Source organism: Sceloporus undulatus, chromosome 2, assembly GCF_019175285.1.
Source record: "Sceloporus undulatus isolate JIND9_A2432 ecotype Alabama chromosome 2, SceUnd_v1.1, whole genome shotgun sequence".
Classification (NCBI taxonomy): domain Eukaryota; kingdom Metazoa; phylum Chordata; class Lepidosauria; order Squamata; family Phrynosomatidae; genus Sceloporus; species Sceloporus undulatus.
This window is the reverse complement of record NC_056523.1, coordinates 81,120,024-81,143,811: the sequence shown is the minus strand read 5'-3', so window position 1 is coordinate 81,143,811 and position 23,788 is coordinate 81,120,024. Positions and strand designations below refer to the sequence as shown.

At 44.1% G+C, this 23,788-nt stretch overlaps 1 protein-coding gene across 2 annotated transcripts in view; it reads left to right on the top strand.

Moving 5' to 3' along the window:
* The window catches only part of FGFR4 (fibroblast growth factor receptor 4), a 29,100-nt gene extending 5,984 nt beyond the window's left edge, over positions 1 to 23,116 (top strand). Inside the window, exons 1-17 of one of the 2 annotated variants that reach the window (XM_042451811.1) lie at positions 3,260 to 4,825; positions 5,529 to 5,795; positions 6,851 to 6,940; positions 8,770 to 8,936; positions 9,509 to 9,632; positions 10,926 to 11,116; positions 12,568 to 12,706; positions 14,910 to 15,103; positions 15,989 to 16,134; positions 18,007 to 18,128; positions 18,243 to 18,353; positions 18,751 to 18,941; positions 19,689 to 19,811; positions 20,727 to 20,797; positions 21,781 to 21,918; positions 22,028 to 22,133; positions 22,267 to 23,116. In XM_042451811.1, coding sequence (XP_042307745.1) covers positions 5,531 to 5,795; positions 6,851 to 6,940; positions 8,770 to 8,936; positions 9,509 to 9,632; positions 10,926 to 11,116; positions 12,568 to 12,706; positions 14,910 to 15,103; positions 15,989 to 16,134; positions 18,007 to 18,128; positions 18,243 to 18,353; positions 18,751 to 18,941; positions 19,689 to 19,811; positions 20,727 to 20,797; positions 21,781 to 21,918; positions 22,028 to 22,133; positions 22,267 to 22,413 — 2,325 coding nt within the window. In that variant the 5' untranslated portion in view covers positions 3,260 to 4,825; positions 5,529 to 5,530 and the 3' untranslated portion in view covers positions 22,414 to 23,116. Of the gene's footprint in view, positions 1 to 3,259; positions 4,826 to 5,528; positions 5,796 to 6,850; positions 6,941 to 8,769; positions 8,937 to 9,508; positions 9,633 to 10,925; positions 11,117 to 12,567; positions 12,707 to 14,909; positions 15,104 to 15,988; positions 16,135 to 18,006; positions 18,129 to 18,242; positions 18,354 to 18,750; positions 18,942 to 19,688; positions 19,812 to 20,726; positions 20,798 to 21,780; positions 21,919 to 22,027; positions 22,134 to 22,266 lie in introns of those variants that run through there. The other variant, XM_042451810.1, reaches the window with a different exon arrangement.
* The last annotated feature ends 672 nt before the right edge of the window (positions 23,117 to 23,788 follow it).

Below are 23,788 nucleotides of genomic sequence, written 5' to 3'. Positions count from 1 at the left end.
GCTAGCTTCTAGATATCTTGCTACATTTGCACTGCAGAAACAATGCAGTTTGACACCACTTTTAACACCCATGGCTTAGTGCTACTGAATCCTGGGATTTCTAGTTTTGTGAGATATTTAGTCTTCTCTGACAGAGAGCTCTGGTGCCACAACAAATTACAAATGCCATGATTCCATAGCACTGAGCCATGGCAGTCGAAGTGGTGTCAAACTGCATTATTTCTGCAGTGCAGATGGGGGCCTCTGTCTTGGTCCTGAAGAATTCATCAGGCTGGATTGTCTGGCACCAGCCAAGCTTGGGTGTAGGAAAGCATGGAGCTGTCTTACAACTGAGCTGACTTGAAGGGAGGTGGTAGGGCTCCCACAAGTGAAGCTGATGGTGCTAGTGGTAGAGGAGGAGGATGGGTCACCAAAGCAATTATAGTTCAAATCCAGGTTAGACAAACAGGGAGGCGGGAAGTGGTGGAGTCAACTGAGTGTGAAACCTCTCACTCCCACTCATGCCATGGATGGAGGGGAGAAGCTGGGGGAGGCCTGTATGCTGAGGAAGAGCTGAGCGTGAGAGACACCAGGAGGAGGAATGGAGCTCAATGGAAAGGGGGTGGTTGGGTGGGGAGAGAATCAAGGGCAGTGTTGCTGTGGCAGCAACCCAAGGCTCTCCTGAGGGGTTTTTGCCCCACAGCTACACATAGGGTCACCCGCTGTCCTCCTTTTTCTGGACACATCCTCCATTTCAGCCTTGGAGGAATTCCATAATGTCCTCCCTTTTGAGAATGGCTAAGAAGCATGGGTTTATATTTATATGAGCATTTTAGCTTTTATTTTGTAATGTCCTCTATTTTCTTTTTTCCAGGACATGCCCTTCATTTCAGCCTTCTGTCCAGGAGGAATCCCCAAATGTCCTCCACTTTGAGCATGCTGAAGACACATGGATTGATATTTCTGTTTTTAGCTTTTATGTTGTATCGTCCTCCATTTCCCTCAAATATCTTCCACTTTGCAGTGCCTCATCCTCCTTTGCGGTTAGGAGGACATCTGGTCCCCTCTCCCTGGGCGCAGTGATGGGGGCTTCTTAGCTTACTGCCTCTCCAGCCCCCCTCCTTCCCCCCAAACTGGGGAGGCAGAGGCTGAGCTAATAACAGAGCTATTTGTTGAAAGGAGAGGGGGCCCCTATTGTATGGCGGGGCAAGGAAGAGCACGGGAAAAGGAGCAGTGGGGCTGGGACAATGGCAGCAGGGAGGAGGGGTGGTGGTGGTGGTCACGGGCTTCCTGACATGTTCATTTTGGAATCTGTCAAAACAGTCACTTTGGGCAGAGAGGGAGAGAGTGACCACTCAATCTAGGGCCCCCACAGAGAGGTGTGTGGGGAGGAGGGGGAGGGAGATCTGAGAAGTCATGCTTCAGGGTCCACAGGGATCCTTTCTCCTGTCCAGGACTGGTGAGAGAAGGCCTTTGATGACATCATTGCGCCACAGAACCAGAGGCAAAGCAAGGAGCAAAGGACAAAGGCAGAGATGAACAGGGTTCAGAGGATCAGGAAAAGGAGGGAGGGCAAGGGTTGGCGGAACTGTGACTGCACATTCCCTCCAACCAGCAGTCCCTCTGGTTAATGATTCCTCGCTGTTAACTTAGAAATTCCATTCGATGTAGAAAACTGTGATGGACAACAATGCAAGCCCTCCCTCCCTAAGTAAACATCAGGTCTAATGATAAGCCCTCATGATGATGTTCCTGTCTTGAATTAGTCTAACATGTGCATGATCACCAGTTTGTACGCCAGGCTGTTCCCTGTTGCCAAGTGCCAAGACCTGAGGAGAAAATGTTTCCAGCGTAACCGAAAAATTCATCCCCTGGGTCTATCCCAGTTGCTGCCTGTGAAAATAGCCAGAAAATGGAGTGTTTTCTTTTATTTGGAACTGGTGGTGGAAGAAGAGAGAGCCATAGTTCTCTCTAAACTATAACAGCTTTAGAAATGTGGAAGCTGGGAAGGGAGGAAACTTCAGGCACAACTGGAATATATGTACAGTATTCCTTTTTTTTTTTTTGTATCAAATTGAACTTTATTACTTGATGGCTTTATTTCAGTAGACACCTGGGACTAAGTACCACTGAATTCACTCTGAGTAGGCATGCATAGGATTGCAGTTTAAGAGATATATTGTATACAGTTTATTGTGGAAAGGGGTACTACTGTTTGGTATGCTTATCAAAGTGGGTTTGGTTTTCTTAAAATGATGGACTGGTTTCAGACTTCATCATTCTTAGAGTAGAGCCAATGAAATCAATTGGAGTTAGATTAGCTGTGACTAAAATAAGCCCCATTCATTTCTGTCAGTTTACTTCAAGAAGAGTAAGTTCTGGATCCAACCCAGTATTTCCCAATATTGAACCTGTTATGAGTGTTAGAGCTGGTACTGGAAACTCTTGTGTCCTAAGGTAACTGAGTATATCTTTCACTCAGCTGGGAAAATGGAATCAGAAAAGCAGTGAATATGAATATGGTAGCAAACAAAACTAAATTTATGATATAGGCTTTAAGTACACTAGGTAGCCTTCAGTATTATCATGCAGAAAAGAATAAAAATGGTTTTGCTTGTTTTTGTTTTTTAAGAGAAAAAGGATAGAACATAAATATCCTTATAAAGCAATTAAGGGCTAATAATACAGAGAGCTAGTGTGGTTTAACGGTTTGAGCACTGGAGAACAGGATTGAAATCTCTGCTCAGCCTTGGAAAACCACTGGGTAACTTTGGGCAAGTCACACTCTCTCAGCCTCAAAGGAAGAAAAAGGCAAAATTCGTCTGAAAAAATCTTGCCAAGAAAACCCTGGCTGTAGAAATCATCCAGACTGACATTGCTTTAACTTCCATGGCTCCATCCTATGGAATTCTAGGAACTGTAGTTTGTTGTGGGATCAAAGCTCTCTGACAGAGAAGGCTAAATGTTTCACAAAACTACATTTCCCAGAACTCCATAGTACTGAGCCATGATGGTTAAAGTGGTGTCAAATTGGATTACAGTGGTACCTCGGGATACGAAATACCCAGGTTACGAAATTTTCGGGATACGAAAAAATCCCATTGGAAATCATTGTTCCGGGTTACGAATGTTTTTTCGGGTTACGAAGAAAATTTTTGGTGCTTTTCGGCGCTTTTTCGCATGAAACGCAGCTTTTCCCCATTAGCGCCTATGGCAATTCGGCTTACGAAGGCTTTTCGGGTTACGAAAGCGGCCGCGGAACGAATTACTTTCGTAACCCAAGGCACCACTGTATTTCTGCAGTGTGGATGCACCTCCTGTGACAAGGTTTGCTTTACAGTTACTATGAACTGAAATCAACGTGAAAGCATGCATCAACAAGAACTACATGTGGAAGATTATATTCCATAATATGTCACAAATGATGCAATAACACTTAATTTTAAAATATTCAACCTCAGACTAATATGGAAAAGGTGGGCAGTGTGTCTCATATGTCCACAACTCCTTTTTGGCAGTCCCGAAATTCTTCGTCACCCAAGCTTTCTACAGTCCCTAGTATCCCCACGCACATAAAAAGTAACCCCCTCCCCCCAAAAAAAAAGTTGGTAAAAAACACCTGGAGCAAGATTGGATATCCCGCCTCCATAAGTATTAAAAATTGGTCCCCAAAACCCAGAAATGTAAAATAGAAGTAGAATTCTGCTCATGCTGGGTCTTTGGCAAAAATGTGCAAGTGCAGCATGATTCTTTGCACACTTACAAGAAACTAAGGCCTTCTGAACTCGTTTATATTTGAGTAAATATGCACTGGATCTGGTTTCAACAATGACAGTAACTCTAGGAAAAGAGAATTAGTTCTACTATTTATTTATTCATGCTCCATTCCACCCCATGAATAAATACATCCTAGACACAAAAGGTCACAGTTCTGTTTTTCTAATTGGCATCAGTATTGGGTAGGTCTAATGTCTAATTTATTGTGAATTTTTATCTGGAGTTTTGTGGACCTCAGAAAATGAAAGGTTTGCAGGAACAAGCATCCTGACGTTTTTCTCCTCTTTTTTCATCCATTGATTTTTGTGTATGTGTGCATGTGAGCGAATATGTTTTGACTATTTGAACATGAGTTAGTTCGTTACTCACATTTCAAAAGATGGGGGAATATGAATCAAGGCGAGGAACAAAAGAAGTGACATATTTGGAAGTTTACACTTGATTCTGGCAGGGTATTGTTTCTGTAGTAATTCAATCAAATGCAGTAGCAGTGCTGTCATCACTGTGTTTCAACCTTTGAAATTTAGAACTAAGAGATTTGCAGCAGTGCGAATTAGCCAAGCAACTATATTATTTTAAAATATGCATTCAAAAAGTATTCACACTTTATCCTGGAAAAGAAAATACTTTATAAGCCTCCCCTTTACACCCAAATTTCCATTTTTCCATTAAACTGGATGAAAGACCAAATCTAATCTGTGTGCATGTTTTCCTAAACACACAAGGCCTTCTCATTTTTATGCCAAAGCAAATTGCTGTTCTGTGATTTCTCTCAATGCCAAGATTCCAATCAGGATTTCCTTCCTGGCTCTACCTGCTCTAGCAATCATCATCATCATCACCACCATCATCCTCCACCACCTGCAGGCCTTAAGTTTAGTTGACATTCATCTGTGCTGTGGCTTAGTTTTGTGAAAGAACATGAGAAAGAACAAAAGTGAAGAGACTGAGGAAAGTGCTTCTCTTGTCACAATTGAAAAAAATCAGTCCACTCCTACATGTCTGGGAATGTCTGAGGAGCAGCAACATTCAGACACACAAACACTGGTCTTTGCCCTTTTTGCATGAGGTATGCCACTGGTTGGGAAATGCAGATAATGAAACTCCACTTTACAGTCACTAAAATCCCAGACCATTTTTTAAAGCAACAATATTGGGGGACAATTTTAACCCCAAAGTACCAAAAAATCCCCTACCCTCAGCTTAGCAGACAGAGCAGGTATGGTCTCATCATTAGGTAGAGTGAAGCAGCTGCAGGGCCTGCCCCTTCTGCCCTTGGATACAGTGTTATTCCTTTACCAGTATTAAAGTAAAAGTTAACTGCCACCCTGGCTTGCTTCTGCTTCTTGATAAGGTGAAATTTGTTCAGGAAACAAAATGTCACAGTCCAGCTCTGTACAGAAGGATTAAAAACCTACAAAAACTACTGATGCCAGAATGAAAACTGGAGAGAATTCATGGTTGTGCAGAAGAAGGAATTTGAACAGGTGTTAATTATCCTGCAACCAGATAGCAAACAACACCTGCTGAAATTCCCTCTTCCAAATAACCATAGAACCAGTTTTCACTCTGGCAACCCTACTGAAAACCAAATATCATTCATGCTTCTCATGGCAAACTACTCACCTACCACCAATATATCACCCAGAATTCCTGCTTTGTGTTGTTGTCCATCCCATACCCCAAGGGTTATAGGTATTTGGATGCACGGTTTCTCAAGTGAATTGATAAATGTCATGTGAACTGACTGTACTGTTATTTGTCTTTGACAGAGATGTTTGACAGCCACATGATGGAGGCAGAGGAGGAGCATCTGCTTCTGGACCCAGGGAGTCTGCTCAAGCTCTACTGCAGCACCAGTCACAGCCTGGTTATCTCATGGTATAAAGAAACTAAACAGCTTTTTCCAAGTGGACGTATCCACATGCGCCAGAGCATGCTGGAGATTGCAGAAGTAACCTATGAGGATTCGGGGCTGTACTCATGCCGTGCACGGAGCACTGGGGAAACACTACGCAACTTCACCATCTCTGTTGTAGGTAAGAGAAGGAGGCTAGCAGAGGATGGTCTCTGCAGAGCACGTCCAACTTGATGTGGCCTAATGTAGTTGCAGGGACCATAAGAAGATGCCTTGTACTGAGCCAGGCCGCTGCTCCATCTTTCTCAGCCGCTGCCCCAGGCTGCTGCCCCATCTTTCTCAGCGGCTCTCCACAACTTCAGACAGGAGCCTTTCTCCCCAGCTCTATTGAAAGATGGCAGGGATCCAACCTTGCATTTCCTGTCTTCAGAGCCATGTGCATTACAGCTGAGCTGCAGCTCTTAACCAGCATAGGTTGCACTATGTATTGCCTCACCTGCAGAGCCCTGTGAGACTCTATTCAGATGGTGAAAATAATCCAGGATGAATCCATGTTGATTCTCTGTTCATATGCATCCTGAGTGCACCTAATTAATTTTTTTTTTTGGGGGGGGGAGCTGCCAAAAACCCATTTAACCCAGGATGATCAGTATTGTTTTTTCTCCTGAGTTTTAAAAAAAGATTCACATTATTGGCAGTGTGAATGCCCAATGTGAATAGATCCAGGATAATTCAAATTAAACTTTGCATGCCTTGAATTCATTTCGAATACATTTGCACCATTGACTCCATGTTTATTTGAGTGCTGGCACGTGTGAGAAATCAAATCCCTAGAGATGCTCATAGATGCAGTCCCATAGTGTGAATAACAAACCCAGAATGTGTGAGTGAGGTTATTCTCATCATTCAGCTAAAAAAAGTCTGAATGACCCCTCAAACATCAGGGATTGATGTAACTTGAAGATCCCCTTGTAAGCCATGAACCTTGCTTTGCAGATAGCACCCACACTCCCTCCTTCTCCCCCTCTTCCTCTCTCCCAGTCACTTCTGCACACAGTCTGTCCTGATAGTGTTTTGAATGCTATGCTGTAGCCCCTTCTCTAAAAAAGAAAGCTGACTCACTCTAGTAGCTGTTAGCTCCTTTGATTACTGGTCTTTGTTTGATGCCTTGTGTTTATTGGGATGAAAGAGAAAGAAACTTTATAAAGAATTATCTTGCACCCATCGTGGTTTCAGATTCCTTGGCATCAGGTGATGATGATGAAGACAGTGATGTTGACAGTTCCCACATCGATTCTAATGAGGAGCCCATACAAACCCGGCGAGGTCAGTGTCATGCCTACGTTGGCCATTCTGCATTAAGTATGGCATGCTGGTTGAATGTTGAATGCAGTGAGCAAAAATTATTTGCTACTGCTGTTCAGAATGGACAAATATCTTTATGGCTTCCTCCAGCCTCTGCCATCACAAAACTCCCGAGGGATCAAAAAGTGGTTGACAGCAGTTATCTTCAGATTAATAGCAAGGAGGTCTGCTGGATTGGAAAGACTCCTAAATTTAGTGCTCTCTCCCAGGGTCCTGATGTTCTCTGGCAAAATGATTATAAAAGCAGTATGTCTTCATGCTTGCAGGAGTGGGTAAAGGCCAACAGTGGCCCGATACATACTTTCCTGGATGTCCGGAATGTCAGCAGCATTTTTCCCTCTGCAGGGAAGCCGCAGCTGCCAAACCGCGCAGCTTCCCTGCGAAGGAAAAAGAACCCGCAAAAAGCAGGTTCTTTTAAAGCTGCAGGGTGGCATAACAGGTGCGTCACTGGTACACTGGCTATGTAAGCACCGCGTGGCAACGTGCGGATGCCACATGGTGCTTACGTAACAATGGCAGCACCCATGTATACAGGGTGCCTCCATTGTTACGGTGCCACGCTGTACAAGGGTTAGGGACCATGCAGTCACTTAACCCTAATACGGCACCAACACGGCACTTTAGCGCTGTGTGTACCGTGCCAGTGTAAAAAATAAATTAGAACTTTTTTTGCCCCCAAAAAGTCTCTAGCAGATGTGAGGGCATTTTCTTTATGTTTTTTTCCCCTGGGCCATTTTAGAGGTCTTAAGAAAGTGAACAAGAAGATATCCCCAAGTCACTTCCTACTGAAATAAAAAAGGTCCTCTCCTGGATCTAAAATGGCTTGAGTAGGCAGAAACTTGGTGAAAATGGGTATTTTCTTTAAGCTTTAAAGGGTATTTGGGAGGGGGAAATAAGGTGGGGTTTTTTTTTTTGGTTTTTTTTGGTAGTGGAATGTGGCCCTCCAAGGTCTCCTCGGGGGCTCTAATGCAAGGATGGGATTCATGTGGCCCTCCAGATGTTGCTGAACTGTAGCTCCCAGCATTCCTCATCATTCATTATATTAACTGTGACTACTGAGAGTTGCAGTTTAATGACATCTAGGGAATTACATAGTTTCCACTGCTGTTTTTGCACTACCATCTACTTTCCAAATATGCTGGATTATAACTGTCATTACCTTCCATTAGATGCATGATAGAGATCAGGGCATCATTAGGGGGGTGCAGGCCACACCACCTGACACCCTAAGGGGAGGTGGCATCACTGCTCCCCAAACATCTGTCTTTTGGCAGAAACCGCCTGTGGCATTTGCCTGCATCCTTTTAAATGCTGGAGCTCAGTGGAAGAGATGGTGTGAGTGGAGCCAGTCCATATTTGCAGTTTAACCACATGATACCATGTACATGTAAATACATTTAGGCTGTGTGTATAACATTGTAATGCAAAGGTACAAATTTAATTTTGCTAGTTGCTTATGTCACAACTGTTGCTTTTACATTCAGTGATATGCAGAAATTACAATTTATGAGGAACATCAGTACAAAAAATTGCTAAAAATTCTGTATGGTGTATAGGAGGAGGTCAAAGTGCGGGGTGACACCATGAGTTAATGCAGTAGGTCACAGCGACCCTAGTGATGCCACTGATAGGGGTGGTGGGAAGTATTATCCAAACACATTTGGTCTGTTGGTGTGGGGAGATCTGTGTCATAATGGAGTTTTATACTCTCTTTTGGTGCCACCTTGCAACTGCCATTATCCTCAGGGTTTGAACATTCCCTGTGCTTTAATTTAACATTTCTTCTTTAGCACCCTACTGGACACATCCACATCGAATGGATAAGAAGTTGTATGCTGTCCCAGCAGGAAATACGGTCAAGTTCCGCTGTCCTGCCTCAGGCAGCCCCAACCCAACTATCCGCTGGCTGAAGAATGGGAGGGACTTTCGAGGGGAGCACCGAATTGGAGGAATCAGAGTAAGAGGCTACCACTCACTTTGTCCTCATGTTCTCCTTTTAGCTGCCTTGCATACCAGATTTGCATGAATCAGAATTTGGGGTGGATGGGTGGGAACATGTTATATTAGATATTTTAAAAACTAGGGATCCATTGGTCTTTAAATGTCTTACCCTTAATATTCTCATCAGCCCCACCCAGCATGGCCTGTGATAGCCAGTGATGTTCCAAACATTTGGAGGGACAAAGATTCCCCACTTTCTGCTTTAGAAAGCAGCAGAAACGTCTATTGTGCGAGTTTCTTGGAAGACCCAAATGCTCCAGGGCAGAACCTCAGTACATTTCTGAGGTTCAGTTCTAGAGCCAGAAGCTACCTGGCCCTCTGAGTACTTGATGAGCTCTTGAATCCCTTTATGCTCTGTTTGTCTTAGGTCTGTCAAATCAATATTCCCCATCTTTGGGATAATGTGGAGTAGCTGTGTCTGAAACAAGGGGCCTCCATCTTAGGAGCAGTCATTCTGTGGAGGAGTGGGGGGGGCATTTTAAAAGAATACACATTCCTGGTGATACAGTCGCCTTGTGTTTTCCCTAGCTGAGGCATCAACACTGGAGCTTGGTCATGGAGAGTGTGGTGCCCTCAGACCGAGGCAACTATACGTGCTTGGTGGAGAACAAATTTGGCAGCATCCGCTACAGCTACTTTCTGGATGTGCTAGGTGAGATACCCTATCAAAACACTATTAAGTCTAGGACAGAACTTCAGGAATGGGCAACTTCATGGGGTCAAAGGCCAATTTTAGCCCACTGTTTCCCCACAAGCCACACTTCCCTGAACACAACAAGCTCAAATACTTTCATTTTCCTCTGCAGTCTCTCTCAAAATGGCAACTGGAAGTATCACTTCTGATCCACATTTTGGGAGAGACTACAAAGGAAAGCAGAGGTATTGGGGATAGCAGGGGTTCTGGGGTTTGCCAGGGCAGGGCAGCTGTGTTTTCGTCCATTTAGGGGATTATCTGCATGATCTGAAGGCAAAAATTGCCTGAAATTCACACATTTATTTTAAATTTGAGGGGCTTTAGAGGACTGGCAGGGCTTCAAGCACTACAAAAGTGGTATCTAGGGACTGCATGGAGCCCATGGACCACCCTCTACCCATTCCACCCTATAGTAACAACATAGTAGTTCATCCCTAGTGAATGTGAGATGCTCCTAGTTCTTTTGCCAGCGAGTTCTTCTGAGTTTGGGTGGAATGCCAGACCCAGACCCCAGCCCATGCCAGATTCCTGTGGGAAGGAGCAGAATCCTGACCTCAGGCTCCCTGAGTAGTTGGGGGAAAGAGGGATATGCCCTGAACCTTCTGCCAACTTCAAAGAAATCTTGAGATTGTCTGAGCCATAAAGACAGATGAAATTAATTAACCCTGTCTGGATCTTGAGGGCTAGCTTGAAGCTTCCTTATCTTTCAGCCCTTCATTATCTGTCTTTTCTGGTTTTACTTGGTAATCGCTGGGAAGAGGCTGTGGAGTCACTGCTGGGTGGGGGAGTTCAGCTTGTGGCTTTAAGTAATATCAGAAGTGCAGCCAGGTCTTTTGAGTTAAAAGGAGAGTCAGATAAATTATGATCACATCAAGCAGGACTTCATAGACAAGCCCTATTGGAGCTTGGAAAAGTTAACTTTCTGGACTGTGTCCCAGAATCCAAGCTGACTGTAGGGATTCTAGGACTTGTTATCCATAAAAGTAACATTTCCAGGCTGTATACCATACTAAGAACCTCCGAAAAGAAGATAGTGCTGTTTGACAGATGAGGAAACTGCATCTCAGTTGACAGGTCCTCTGCACTCCTGGCCTATGGAAACACTGTTATCAGTTCCATGTTTAGTGATTTATTTACTGTGGGGCTTGACTGTAACCTCTTTGTGTTGGGATGGGGGGGGTGTGGAGTGGGGGAGGCCTGGCAATCCTCAAATGTGGTGGACAAAAAGTTTCCCTGCTCTCTTCCTGGCAGAGAGATCCCCGCACAGGCCTATCTTGCAAGCCGGGTTGCCTGCCAACACCACTGCTGTAGTGGGCAGCGATGTGGAGTTCTTTTGCAAGGTATACAGTGATGCCCAACCCCACATACAGTGGCTCAAACACATCGAAGTGAATGGCAGCAGCTATGGTCCAGATGGTGTCCCCTATGTGCAGGTCCTTAAGGTAGGAACATTTACATTTCCACATTTTGCACTATGTGACTATATAGTCATTTTCAAGCAATTACTTTATCTTAAAACAAGATTTAACAAGGGTGTTGTTATGTTTATTGTGAAAGAAAGAAAGACAACAGCAAAACTGGCAATATTGGTAGGTAGGCTACAAGGAAAAATGCAAGGAAATAAACTTTGTGTGCCATCATCAGCCTAGCACTGTTTTGTTTGTGTTGCTTTACCTTAACAGCAAAGAATTTGAAACCTAGACACAACCTAGTGGTTCTGAAATCCTGTCCCCCAGATACTTGGAACTTCAGCTCCCACCATTCCTGAGCACAGGCCATGCTGGCTAATCCTTCCAGGAGACAAAGTGCAAAACTTCTAGAGGACCAGAGTTTGGGATACGGGAGGCAATTAAATTTAACAACAGCTGTGGTCATTTGTCTAGTGGGTCCTCATCTTGTAAAATGAAGGGCGTGTTCAGACATTACAGAATCCTTTGATTTTAAAGAATTCTAATATGTTGTGAATGGTCTAGTATGCTGATAGATGGTGGCTGGTTACTTTCATTTACAATCTGAGCAGCTATTCAAAGATCTGGGGTGTGCTCAGTGTGACATCTGAACCTGGCATAAACTGGCACTTTGGTTTGATTCTCCCTTGACAAGGCAGAGAAATAATTCATGATTTGTTCTGGGTTTTATTTCAGATTTTAAAATCTGTCAAAACAGTCACTGCTTGACTCCGCTTGTCAAGAGACAAAGACAAAGCCAGAGAGCTGGCTCCTGCTGGCTTTGGACACTGTGCTAAACAAACCATGGGCCTTCCAGCCGTCATTTGTTTAGTTTGTACCAGTTATAAGCAGGAGAGATTGGGCAGCATACATCAGTGAGCGGCTTATGAATGACAAGCTAAAGTATACACACTTGAATAGATATATTGGCAGTAAGATAGATATTCTCTTCCTGTATGAGCCTGCACAGGCCACAAGATTCTCAAGAAGGTCCCTTCTCTCTCAGTTCCACCACCCACCTGGTGGGGACATGAGAAATGTCCTCTTTGGTGGCCCAAACACCTCCCTCTTTGGCTGCCAACAGGACAGCAAAAAGACTTTTAATTCTGACAAGCTTTCTTTAATAATAAGAGCTTTTCAAGAGGGTGTTGCAATGTTTTAATTGTACTATTTTAACAGCTTTTTATATTTTTAATTGCATGTTGTAAATTGTTTTAGTATAATTTAAATTAAATCAATTGTAATGCTGATCTTTTGTGTAGTTTTACTATTGTCCCCATTTTAATAATAGTAACAATAATAACAGCAATAACAACTACAATAATAATGATTATGGTGCCTATCTGACAAGTGGGTTGGATAACTGTCTGTTTGGAGTCATCAAGCTAACACTTTCCTCTCTATATCACTTTCCCCACTTCCTATCTCACAACTTACCTTGACAGACAGCAGATATTAACAGTTCAGAAGTGGAAGTGCTGTACTTGCGCAATGTCTCCATGGAAGATGCTGGTGAATACACGTGCCTGGCTGGGAATTCCATTGGCCTCTCCTACCAGTCTGCTTGGCTCACTGTGCTTCCAGGTGAGGTAGAGCAGGAGTGGGCTTCCTTCAGGCTTGTGGCATCTGCTTTTTTTTAAAAAAAGATACCAATCAGTCAAATTTACCAATGGGAGCCTGTTACAAACCCCCTCCCCAGTACATGTAGAATTAAAGAATTTGGAACTCAAATATTGGTTTTTCTGAACAGAGCTCATTGTTATAAGGTGACTGAAAATTGATATTGGCGTAGGAAAGAAATTCCAATCACATTAAAAGCAAAGGCTCTCCAAAGTCTAAAAGCAGACCTGGGACATACCAGAAATGGCCAGCCACACCTCATAAAGGCTTCGTTTCTTAAATATTGGAGGATGTGGGAGCTTTGAGTGGGGGGTCTTCTGGAGGGGGGGCTTGGAGCACCATAGAATGAAATCTCAGAGATGGCACTTTCCCCTGTGTCAATAATTAGTGTTGATACTGCCATTTTATAAAGGGAAATTTCTATGAATGCGATTGAGAGGGATTTGAAAAATGTTAAAGACTGCAGAGGTACTGAAGAATACTGAATTGCCATAATTCAAAGGTATTTAATAAACTATTTTTAAAAATACCCCCATTGCTGTATCAGATAAATACTATGTGCTGATTCTGAGCTTGTTAAGACTCTACCAGGATTGCACATACTAGATGTTGGAAAGCACATACACAATGAATGAAAATCTAAAATACAGAAAATAATGCAAGGCAATGCACAATTTAAGACATATAATTCACTAGAAAATTATAGTGGAAACCTGGCTTTTTATGATGAATATTTGAGATCAATTTTTTCCAAGGATAGGATCCAGAAATGAGTAGTAATGCTTTTGTCTAGTTTAAATTAAAAATAAACATAACAGTGTGCATAATTGGCTTTTAAAATTTTGTTCTTTTTTAGACTGTGAAAACTTAGGTTTAGTTCATGTAATAAATCATTGTCCAGTAATATTGGTCCAAAACACACTGCAGAAATAATCCAGTTTGAGATCACTTTAACTGTCCTGTCTCAAAGCTAGGGAATTCTGGGAGCTGTAGTTTTGTTAGATATTTAGCCTTCTTTGTCAGAGAGCTCTAGTGCCACAGTAAACTACAATTCCCAGGATTCCCTAGCACTGAGCCAGAGCAGTTAAAGCGGTCTCAAACTGGATTATTTCTGCAGTGTGATTTGGACCATTGAGACCTAAGTCCAACTGTTATTCTCAACTAGAGCAGACTGATGAAGTCAGTGTGAACTAGGTTAGTTAACACATAAGTGAACTGAAACGAACTATTGGATTTAGGCTTCAGTCATATTTTAAGAAAAAGGATATAGGCATGATTCAATTAAATGGGCCTAAATAATCTAAAGACACCAGATCCCATATGATCTTAGAAACTAAGTAGGGTCATCCCTGCCTGGTTAGTACTTGCATGGGAGACCACCAAGGAATCCCAGATGCTGTAGGCTATATTTCAGAGAAAGAACTGGCAAGATCACCTCTGAATATTCTTTGCCTAAGAAAACCCTATGAAATTCATGGGGTCACCATAAGTCAACAGACTACTTGAAGGCTCATAAACACACATGATCTAATAAAATTTTAAGTTTAGCATCAGTTCTGTACCATTTGGTTTAAACACATAATTCTCATTAAACTCAGTGGGATTTCAAAGGGCTTAACTTTGGACTGGTTATTTTGCTCTGGCCTGATATGTTCCCTGATAACATGCAGCAGCAACAGGAAGGAGTTTATCTCCCTATATGAACCTGCTGGGGAAGTCCTTCTTGTCATGCTCACCACCATCACAGGTACATCTGCTGGAAACATGAGAGAGGGCCTTCTTGGTGACTACTTTTAGGCTCTGGAAACCCTTTCCAAGGGAGGTTAGACTAGCATCTTCCTTTCTTTCCTTCCTTTCCTTCCTTTCATAGGCATCCAGAGACTTTCTTGTTTCAGCAGGCTGTTGAGGACTGACTGCTCAACAGAAAAGGGCCTTTCATGTGCTGTGCTGTTTATATTTCAAGTTCTTCTTTTCATTGGATTGTTTCTAACTGCTTTTAATTTTCTTTATGGTTGAATTGCACTTATACATTTTTATGATGGACTTTTTTAGCTGTGCCTATAGGCCTCCTTGAATCTCAGGCTCTGAAAGGGGCAAGGTGGAAATGGTGGTGGTGGATGATTGATGACTGAGTCATGCTAACTGAGGATGTGCTCACTGTTTGCAGATGAAGAAGAAGTACAAGAGCTGGATGCCCCTGAAATCAAGTACACTGATATCATCATCTACACCTCAGGGGCTTTGGCCTTGGTGATGGCTATTGTAATTGTTGTCTTGTGCCGAATGCAAATTCAGCCAAACAAGCAGCCCCTGGAGCCCATGGCTGTACATAAACTCTCCAAATTCCCTCTCATCCGACAGGTAAGTACCAAGGTCCCTAGTTTCTCTTAAAGTGAGTGAGAATAGGCTGGATTGTGCCACTACACTGGTTTTCAAAGTTCCCATAGTCTTGGGTTAAGTACCTTCTACAAGCTCTGGACAAAGGTTGGTGATAGACAGTGATGTAGCCTAATCTCTGGATCATACCAAATCATCATACCAAACTAATTATAAAAACTATAAACAAATTATAAAGTGCTTCCAGAAAGATCTCTCTAAACTTCATGGAAGCTAAGCTTATCAGTAGCTATTTCCCAGGACATGTAAACATCACCTTTGTTTGCTCTCATTTGAAGATGTAACTATTCCAATCTCTTCCATTTCACAAGCAACATCCATTTCAGAGGCAAGGCAGCCTCTGGGCTGGCCACTGTTGGAGAGACAGAAATTAGTTGAGACCAACAGTGGGTTGTTGTTGGACTGCAACTCCCATTACTCTTCACCATTGGCCATATTGGCTAAGGTCTATAGAAGTTACAGTCCAACAGCATCTCTGGAAGGCCATACAATGGCTCACCCAGAAACTAGATGGACCATTATCTGAACCAGCATTGGCAGTTCTTGTGGTATTAGGCAGGAGTAGGGACCCTCTTGTCTTCCAAATGTTGGTGGGCTGCAACTTCCATTAGTCACAGTCAGCATGGACAGCACTCAGAATTGACAGCAACTGTGATCCAGCAACACCTCAGGGGCAAAGGATCTTCATCCTTTGCCTTGAGGTATGTTCTCTCTGCTTTACTCCCTGAAACCAGGCCTCCATTTTGTCACATGAATCACAAATGCTTGCCCAGTCTATTTGCTGTTCCTTCTCTGGAGTGGTGCACTGTTGGTGGGCCACTCCAGTGAATGTTTGCTCTGTCGTCATAGTTCTCACTGGAATCAAGCTCCTCTGGAAAGTCCACCACATCTCTGATGCGTGTCACTCGCCTTTCATCAAGTTGCACACCCATGTTAGCTGGGGTCATGGAGGTGGAGCTGCCTCTGGATGCAAAGTGGGAATTCCCACGAGACAGGTAAGCCTGTGAAGTGAGGTTTTGTCTGCATGCCACTGAGGATCTTTTTCTGAGCTGCTGTTGTCTGGTTTGTTCTTGTGCAGCTCGTTGAGAGTGGAATCAAAAACCAATTTGTAAAAACTATCTCCTAGCCAATCTCATGTCATTTACTTCCCATATCGGATGGTGCTGCTACCAACAGTGTTATGCTTGCCTGAGTTCACACAGAGAAAGCACCTGTAGCTGGGTACACACAATCTCAGTGATCCCCATGAGCCCAACAGCTCCAGAAAATGGCTGCCACGATCACAGCCATAACATAACTGGGTACACATGTGCTTCTGTTTCATGGATTACTTCCTCCACACAAGTGGGTGAATGTCCAAATGAAATGTCCAAGTGAAGTGGGTGAAACTTCATTTACCAGGCAGCAGGCAGGGTACATAAGTGCCACAAGACAGGGAAGGGCAGGAATGAGGCATCTTTTTCCAATTAATATTTTTCCAACTAAGGGATGGATTCCAAATTGGTTAAGATCTCAGGAACTACATTTTACCACTTGGTAGGGCTAATCCGGTTTGTTGGTTGAGGATAGCAAAACAAAGTGGGCAGGACCAGATACAGTTTTTACCAATTTGAACATTTTTTTGCCATGTATGAAAACCATGCCTGTCCAGGAGCCAGTCCAGTGTACTGGGTGAAAAGCAAAGCTTAGTTCTGTGCAATAGGTTCCCAAAGCTGGAACATACAGTTGTATTCCATGAAGAAGCATTGGGGCTTTTAAAATACTCTTGCATCTCTTTTACACCATTGATAACAGTGGAAGACCCATTTGGCCTGTGGACCTTAAGTTCTCTGTCCTTACAATAGAGTGAAACCTTTGGATACATTTTCTTCAAAGTACAATGAACAAAACTTAAATCCCTAGGGAGCTCATTTAGCTTTTTGATCCAATGGCTAAAAGACTAATCTGATGTCAAAATACTTGCCATTTCTTTCTTGAAAGAGTGGGTGCCAATAGACCAGGAGTGGAGTGGGAAAAATGCAGCCTGAGAGGAGCATGTAGTCCCTGGACTCCACCGGTCCCTCAAAACCACAAGCCCCCTGATTTTTAAAAAATTCAGCATGATTTTTGGGTGATTTTTTTTATCAGAAAGCTACTCAAATGTGTGAAAACATGCAAAAATATTTCACTTCAATTCCCCACAATACTCGAATCCCTCCTTTTACATTAGTCCCTCTCAAAATGGTGGCAGGAAGTGAAGCAATTTCACTTCCAAACACTACTTTGAGAGAGATGCTGAAAGGAAATTGGAGAGAATTGGTATTCTGGAGAGTGTGATCTATAAGGTGCCTGAAACGGAAATTGGCCCCTGGTTTCCTACATGTGCCCACCCCTGCTGAAAATTAAAGATGGATGCCATGTGGTACTCCAGTTGTTAGATGACAACTCTCAGCATTCTACACCATTTGCTATGCCAGCTAGACTGCTGAGACTTGCTGGGATGTATGTAATTTCTACCTATGCTGTAAACCTGTTGGAAATAAAAATCTCAGTGATAAATGAAAGCCCCATGTAATCTCTGAACAATCCCCAGTGCTTGGAACTTTGGAAAGGTCATTGTGGACCTCAAGAGTGAGGCTCAAAATTGTTCCCAATTTTTACATCAATGATTGCAGCTATGTACATCCCAGCTGGCCCTGACTCCTGGTCCTGCCCTACCCTCTGTGTCTTTGTAAAGAACCTGCCTACTTTGTGACCTAACCCTCTGACAGAATAAACTTTTAGGCATCAAAACCTCTTGTTTTGGCCCCAGCCAGCTCAGTGCATCTGGCTTCATGATAAGACGAGGCTATCCTTTTAAAGGTGATTTGTTGTTCTCCTTCTCCCAGGCTGGTGTTGGGCAAGCCTCTAGGTGAAGGATGTTTTGGGCAGGTGGTAAGAGCAGAAGCATATGGTATTGATCAGGAACGACCAGAGCGCTCAATCACTGTTGCTGTTAAGATGCTGAAAGGTAAATATTCTGACTGGATTTCTCTCCTTTCCTGTCTTGATCCTCTCTCAGACTAGCTGCCTTCCACACCACAACTATAGATGTATTAACAACTTTGTTCTTTTGACTCACCAGATAATGCCACTGACAAGGATTTGGCTGACCTCATCTCGGAAATGGAAATGATGAAACTGATGGACCAGCATAAGAATATCATCAACCTCTTGGGTGTCTGTACACAGGATGGTGAGTGATTTGTATTGTTGGGCTGGGAAATACATAGTGCACAGATTAGGAAACAAAGCTTGGAAATGTTACTTTCTCTAGACTACAGACCCCAATAATCATGCTAGCTGAAGGGAGGCTCTGGGAGGTGTATTCCCAAAAAAGGAACTGTGCCAAACTCTGGTGGGAGGAAGAGGTAGGGGGCTTGGGGGCAGGAAACCAGAAGACCCTAAGTCATAGTGAGGCAGTGCAGAATTCACTGGGAGAGAAGGGCTGTTGTAACTCCAGCAAAAAGTAACAAGATGCTTGAAACAAGAGAATGGAGCACTGGCCCCACACTCTGAAGTTCAGAGCACACATGGAAATGTGGGGCTACTACTACCTGAGGATGGAAGGTGATATATAGTATGTACCACAGGGCCTCTCTATGTGATTGTGGAGTTTGCTGCCAAAGGGAACTTGCGGGAATACCTGCGTGCTCGTCGACCTCCAACACCTGATTACGCCTTTGATATCACCAAGATGCCTGAAGAACAACTCTCCTTCAAAGACTTGGTGTCTTGTGTCTACCAGGTAGCACGTGGCATGGAGTACCTGGAGTCCAAACGGGTAAGGGCACACTCACAAAACAACTTGCCTCTTCCTGAGCAAGGGTGGCCTAGTACATTCTTTCCTTCCCTTAAACCAAGGGTGGTGGACAGTATTTCTCCTATTGAGAGCTGTGTTCCTTTGGGGGTAGTCTGTTGGGGGGACCACTTACTGGTGATAAGTGGCGCCAAAGTCAGCAAAGTGGGAAGGCCAGACCCCAGCATGGGCAAGGTCACTCTTATTCTTTTTCCCCCCACAAAGACCTGGAGTAATTACTGGCAGCGCACATTTGAGTTTGTATGTGGCCCTAGGCCTCCAGAATTGCCCACCCCTGACTTAACCAGAGATAATCAATGACCATGTGTCAACTGAACAGTTCCCAAGTACTAGTGAGGGTACCTTTGGAAGCTCTATGCCGGGAGTTGGAAATTGTCAGAGATTTTGCCACACACCTGCAAACAATTCTGAAATATATTTGCCCCAAGAAGTGCTCCATAAAGGGGGCACTTCCTTTAAGTTTTTGGCCCTCTATGGGATGTTTTAGGCCCAAGAAAGCCTTTTCCCTCCATAACAGAAAGTGACATGGACATTGACTTCAGGTTTTTAAAAAAAGCCTTTCCTGGGCCTCAGATGTTCTAGGTAGGCTCCAAAACATTAAGAAATTGCCACTACATCTAGGATGTGTAGATTTTGACACTGAGCAGGATTCTAGGCTACAGGGAATTTCCTGGTATCTAACAAAAGAAGCATCTCTTCTCTTTTTTCCAGTGCATTCACCGGGACTTGGCTGCCCGCAATGTCCTTGTCACTGAAGAGAATGTCATGAAAATTGCTGATTTTGGCTTGGCCCGTGGAGTTCATGACATAGACTACTACAAGAAAACCAGCAATGTGAGTGAGATGCATTTGATGGCAGTGAGTGGGGAGGGAGCAGAAGTGCTTAGGATCTATGTAACACTGTAGAGCAAAGAAAGGAAAGGGGATTAGAGATGGGGAAATTATGGATATGGAGAGAAAGTGGATATGTATTTATCACTGTGTGCATACATGGATGATACATTGATGTTTGCACCGCTGTGTGTATTGATGAAGAGGGAAATTTGTTAGACTCTGGCGGGTTACAGGCCGCCCTATTTGGGACGGGCTGTACCCGCCCCTTTCCCCGGTGTATCAGGGCTTCAGCTGTCAGAACGGCAGCCGCTGAGGCCCTGATCCGCCGTTTTTCAGGCTGCAGGGAAGCGGCAAAACGCCGCTTCCCCGCAGCCTGAAAAGGGGTTCCTTGGGGCTTTAAGCCCCAAGGACACCCCGTGGCGGCGGGGAGAAAGAGAAAGGGGCCACTTGGCCCCTTTCTCCCTTGCTTTTCTGGGCGTAGCCATCTGAAGGTTGCGCCCAGCGACGCAAAGCGGCACCGCAAACCAGGAAGGAGCTCCGAAACAGAGCTCCTTCCTGGTCCGCGGAAAGGGCGCACTAAGCGCCCTGGCGTGGACCAACGTCACGTCCGCGCTGCCCCATATAGAGGGGAGCCGCCATTTTGTACGGAGTCAGTCCGTACTAGGGTTAGGGGGGTGCGGAAGCACCGCACCTTCCTAACCCTAGTACAGACTGACTCCGTACTTTCATGGCGGTGTGTAACCCGCCTCTGTTTTCAATCCATCAAAACTGATGTGGAAAACAAGCAAGGTCAGTAGGCATGTGGGAATGAATATATAGATAAATATTCAATGGATGGTAAAAGAGAACTAAGAAGAGGGACTGTCACTATGAGAAAACAGAAATGGACAGCAGGGTTTTCTTTTATTCTTGCAGGGCCGTCTACCTGTTAAGTGGATGGCACCAGAAGCCCTCTTCGACAGAGTGTACACACACCAGAGTGATGTGTAAGTAAAGTTTGGTTAACAGCTTCCACAATTAAATCTGACTGGAGAGCTGATATTGCCACTGCATACATCTCCCTCAGCTCCTAACTTTAAAAATATTATGAAAGAAATTGTTCTGTACAAAGCTGGATCATTGGTCCATCTCACTTAATACTGTCTGCAGTGGTCTGAAGCAGCTCTCCAAGGTTTCAGAAAGGATTTCACCAAGTCTTAGCTGGAGATGGCAGGAATTTAAACTGGGACCTCTTGCATGCCACTGAGCTGCAGGCCTTCCCTGAACATCCTTGGAATGTGAAGAAAGATTGAGCATACGATATGACCTCTGTGTCTGCAGGACTGGTACCTGCAGTTTATTTAACCGCATCTGAAAAAAGATGTGGTATCTCCAGGCATCTGAAGGTCCTCCAGTGTGATTCTGGTCAGCTTCTGGCAGAAACATAGGGTTTGCTACTGTCAGTGACTTCCATTATCTGTGGTTAGCCTGGGAACATATCCCCAACAGATACGTGTGTCACACTGTAATTTCCAGTCCCTAGTAATCATATTGGATGAGTTATAATGGCCATGGAAAAGCCAGACACATTGACCCAACATACATACATACATGCATACATACATGATATACAGAGCATTGTTTTCTGCTTATAAACCAGTCTGTCATCCTAAAGAAGGAATGGGAATCCAGTTCATGTAGAACTGCAACTCCCAGCATTCCTCATCATTCACTACGCTGGCTAGGGCTGTTACAGGTTGGAGTTCAACAAAATCTGGATGATCACACACTTCCCACACTGTCCTAAAAAATCCAGAACATAGACCAGAATACTTTCTATCTCCCAGTCTCTGTCTCTTTTCTCCCAAATTCACATTGGGGAGCTGCCGTTATAATTTTGCATGCCTCATTGTAATGAGGGATACAAGTTCTTGATGGATTCTTATTCTCTCTCTGTTTCACCACCCCCACCTCCCAACTGTGCTTTAAGGTGGTCCTTTGGAATTCTGATGTGGGAGATCTTTACATTGGGTGGTTCTCCGTACCCTGGCATTCCGGTGGAAGAACTCTTCAAACTTCTCAGAGAAGGTCACCGCATGGACAAGCCTTCCAACTGCACCCATGAATTGTAAGTAGCATGGTACCTCCTGAGGCCTAACCTAAGACCACCTTTATCCAAAGAGTGCAGTGGTAAATGAAAGCCTGAAGCTAAGGCTTCCCTTCCTTTTCCTGAACAGGTACATGATGATGAGGGAATGCTGGCATGCTGTGCCTTCTCAGCGGCCCACATTCAAGCAGCTGGTGGAGGGACTGGATAAAGTCTTGGTGGCTGTCTCTGAAGAGGTAGGTTCAAATAGCTAGGAAGCAGCACAGAAATGCCCGTGTTTAAAAAGCTAGAAAGAGTGATTCAGAGAGATGCCAGGTTTTTGTTCTGAGTGAATGCTGATGGGTGTCCTTTCATTCTCTTTGCTTTCAGTATCTGGACCTGTCAATGCCCTTCGAACAGTACTCCCCATCCTGTGAGGACACAACCAGCACTTGCTCCTCTGATGACTCAGTCTTCACCCATGAGCCTTTGCCCGTTAGCCCTTGCCTTTTCCCCTATCACAATGTGAGGACATGAGAAAAGAGGGGCAGGCTACAGACCCCAGGGAAGGTTGTGGCATTGGTTTCCCCCACCTGCCTGCCCCTGCTCCAAGAGGAGTTACACAGCTTGGGACAGAGGTTACCACACCATCCCTGGAAGAAGGAAGAGCTGGCCCAAGAGTCAGCATCTCAAGCTTCCACAGCCTGCTGGACATATGCAACCAAAGGTTCCCTGGCAAGGACTGGACATCTTCCTTGTAAAACATCTGCAAGTGCTTCCATGCTCTCTTTCTAATCTCAGGTTCTCGCAAGGCTGTTTTTGCTTTAGCTGAGCCTTGTATGCTGCCAGTGTTCTGAGGAGAAATAGGACCAGATAAGCTGGGAGGGACCTAATCATAGGGAGAAGAGCACTCTCTCTGTATTTTGGCCCTCTACCTAGCCCTTGGGACCCATCTTCCCCAGCCATGGGGTACCTGCTTGTTTGTTTGATACTATTCCCAGTTTAATAACATTTTTAAATGAAATTTGATTATTTGGCAGGAGCCAAACAACTTTCTCAGGCCACCCAGCTTCATCTGGATATACAACCACAAGGACAGATAACTTATGCAGGTCATGGACCTTCCCTTCTGGCTCCTGCAGCCCCCTGTACATAACCCCAGAGATAAATATTTATGTACATATCATTTCTAATGCACATGAATTATCCACACCCATAAATTATTTTTTTTTGGAATAAAGGCTCTTGCCTGGAGGTTTCTTTACTCCTAAGAAGGGACCCTGGGGAAGTGTTGACCTGTTTAGAACCCACCTACAGGGAAATGTATCTTGAAACACTACCTTCTTTTGAAGGCATTTTTTGTCTTTACTTTATCAAGTTGGAAAGTCAGGCAGTTCAGAATACCTTGGGTCTCAGCTGGTATGGTTGGATCTATAATAGGTAAGGGCCAAGTGTTCCACTTGCAACATAACTGGGGTTTTCTCATGGTGGACATACATGGGCCCATAGCATGGTGTATTTTCTCTCTGTACGTGGTTTTGTTTGTTTATTCATTTGTGAGATATCTCTGATTAGACAGCCATAGTCTGTGACTGAGAGTTGTTGTTGTTGTTATGTGCCTCAAAGTCATTTTTGACTTATGGCAACCCTAAGGGTTTTCATAGGGTTTTCTTGGCAGATTTCTTCAGAGGGGGTTGCTACTGCCATCCTCTGAGGCTGAGAGTGTGTGACTTGCCCAATGTCACCCAGTAGATGTTTATGTTTGAGCAGGAAATCATACCCTGACCATCATGGTTGTAGTCCATCACTCAAACCACTAAACCATGTGTTATCATTCTCCTATCCTCTAGGAAAGTGCTACTCAATGTGATGGTCCATGGACTAGTGCTAGTCCACAAGCCATCAGCTACCA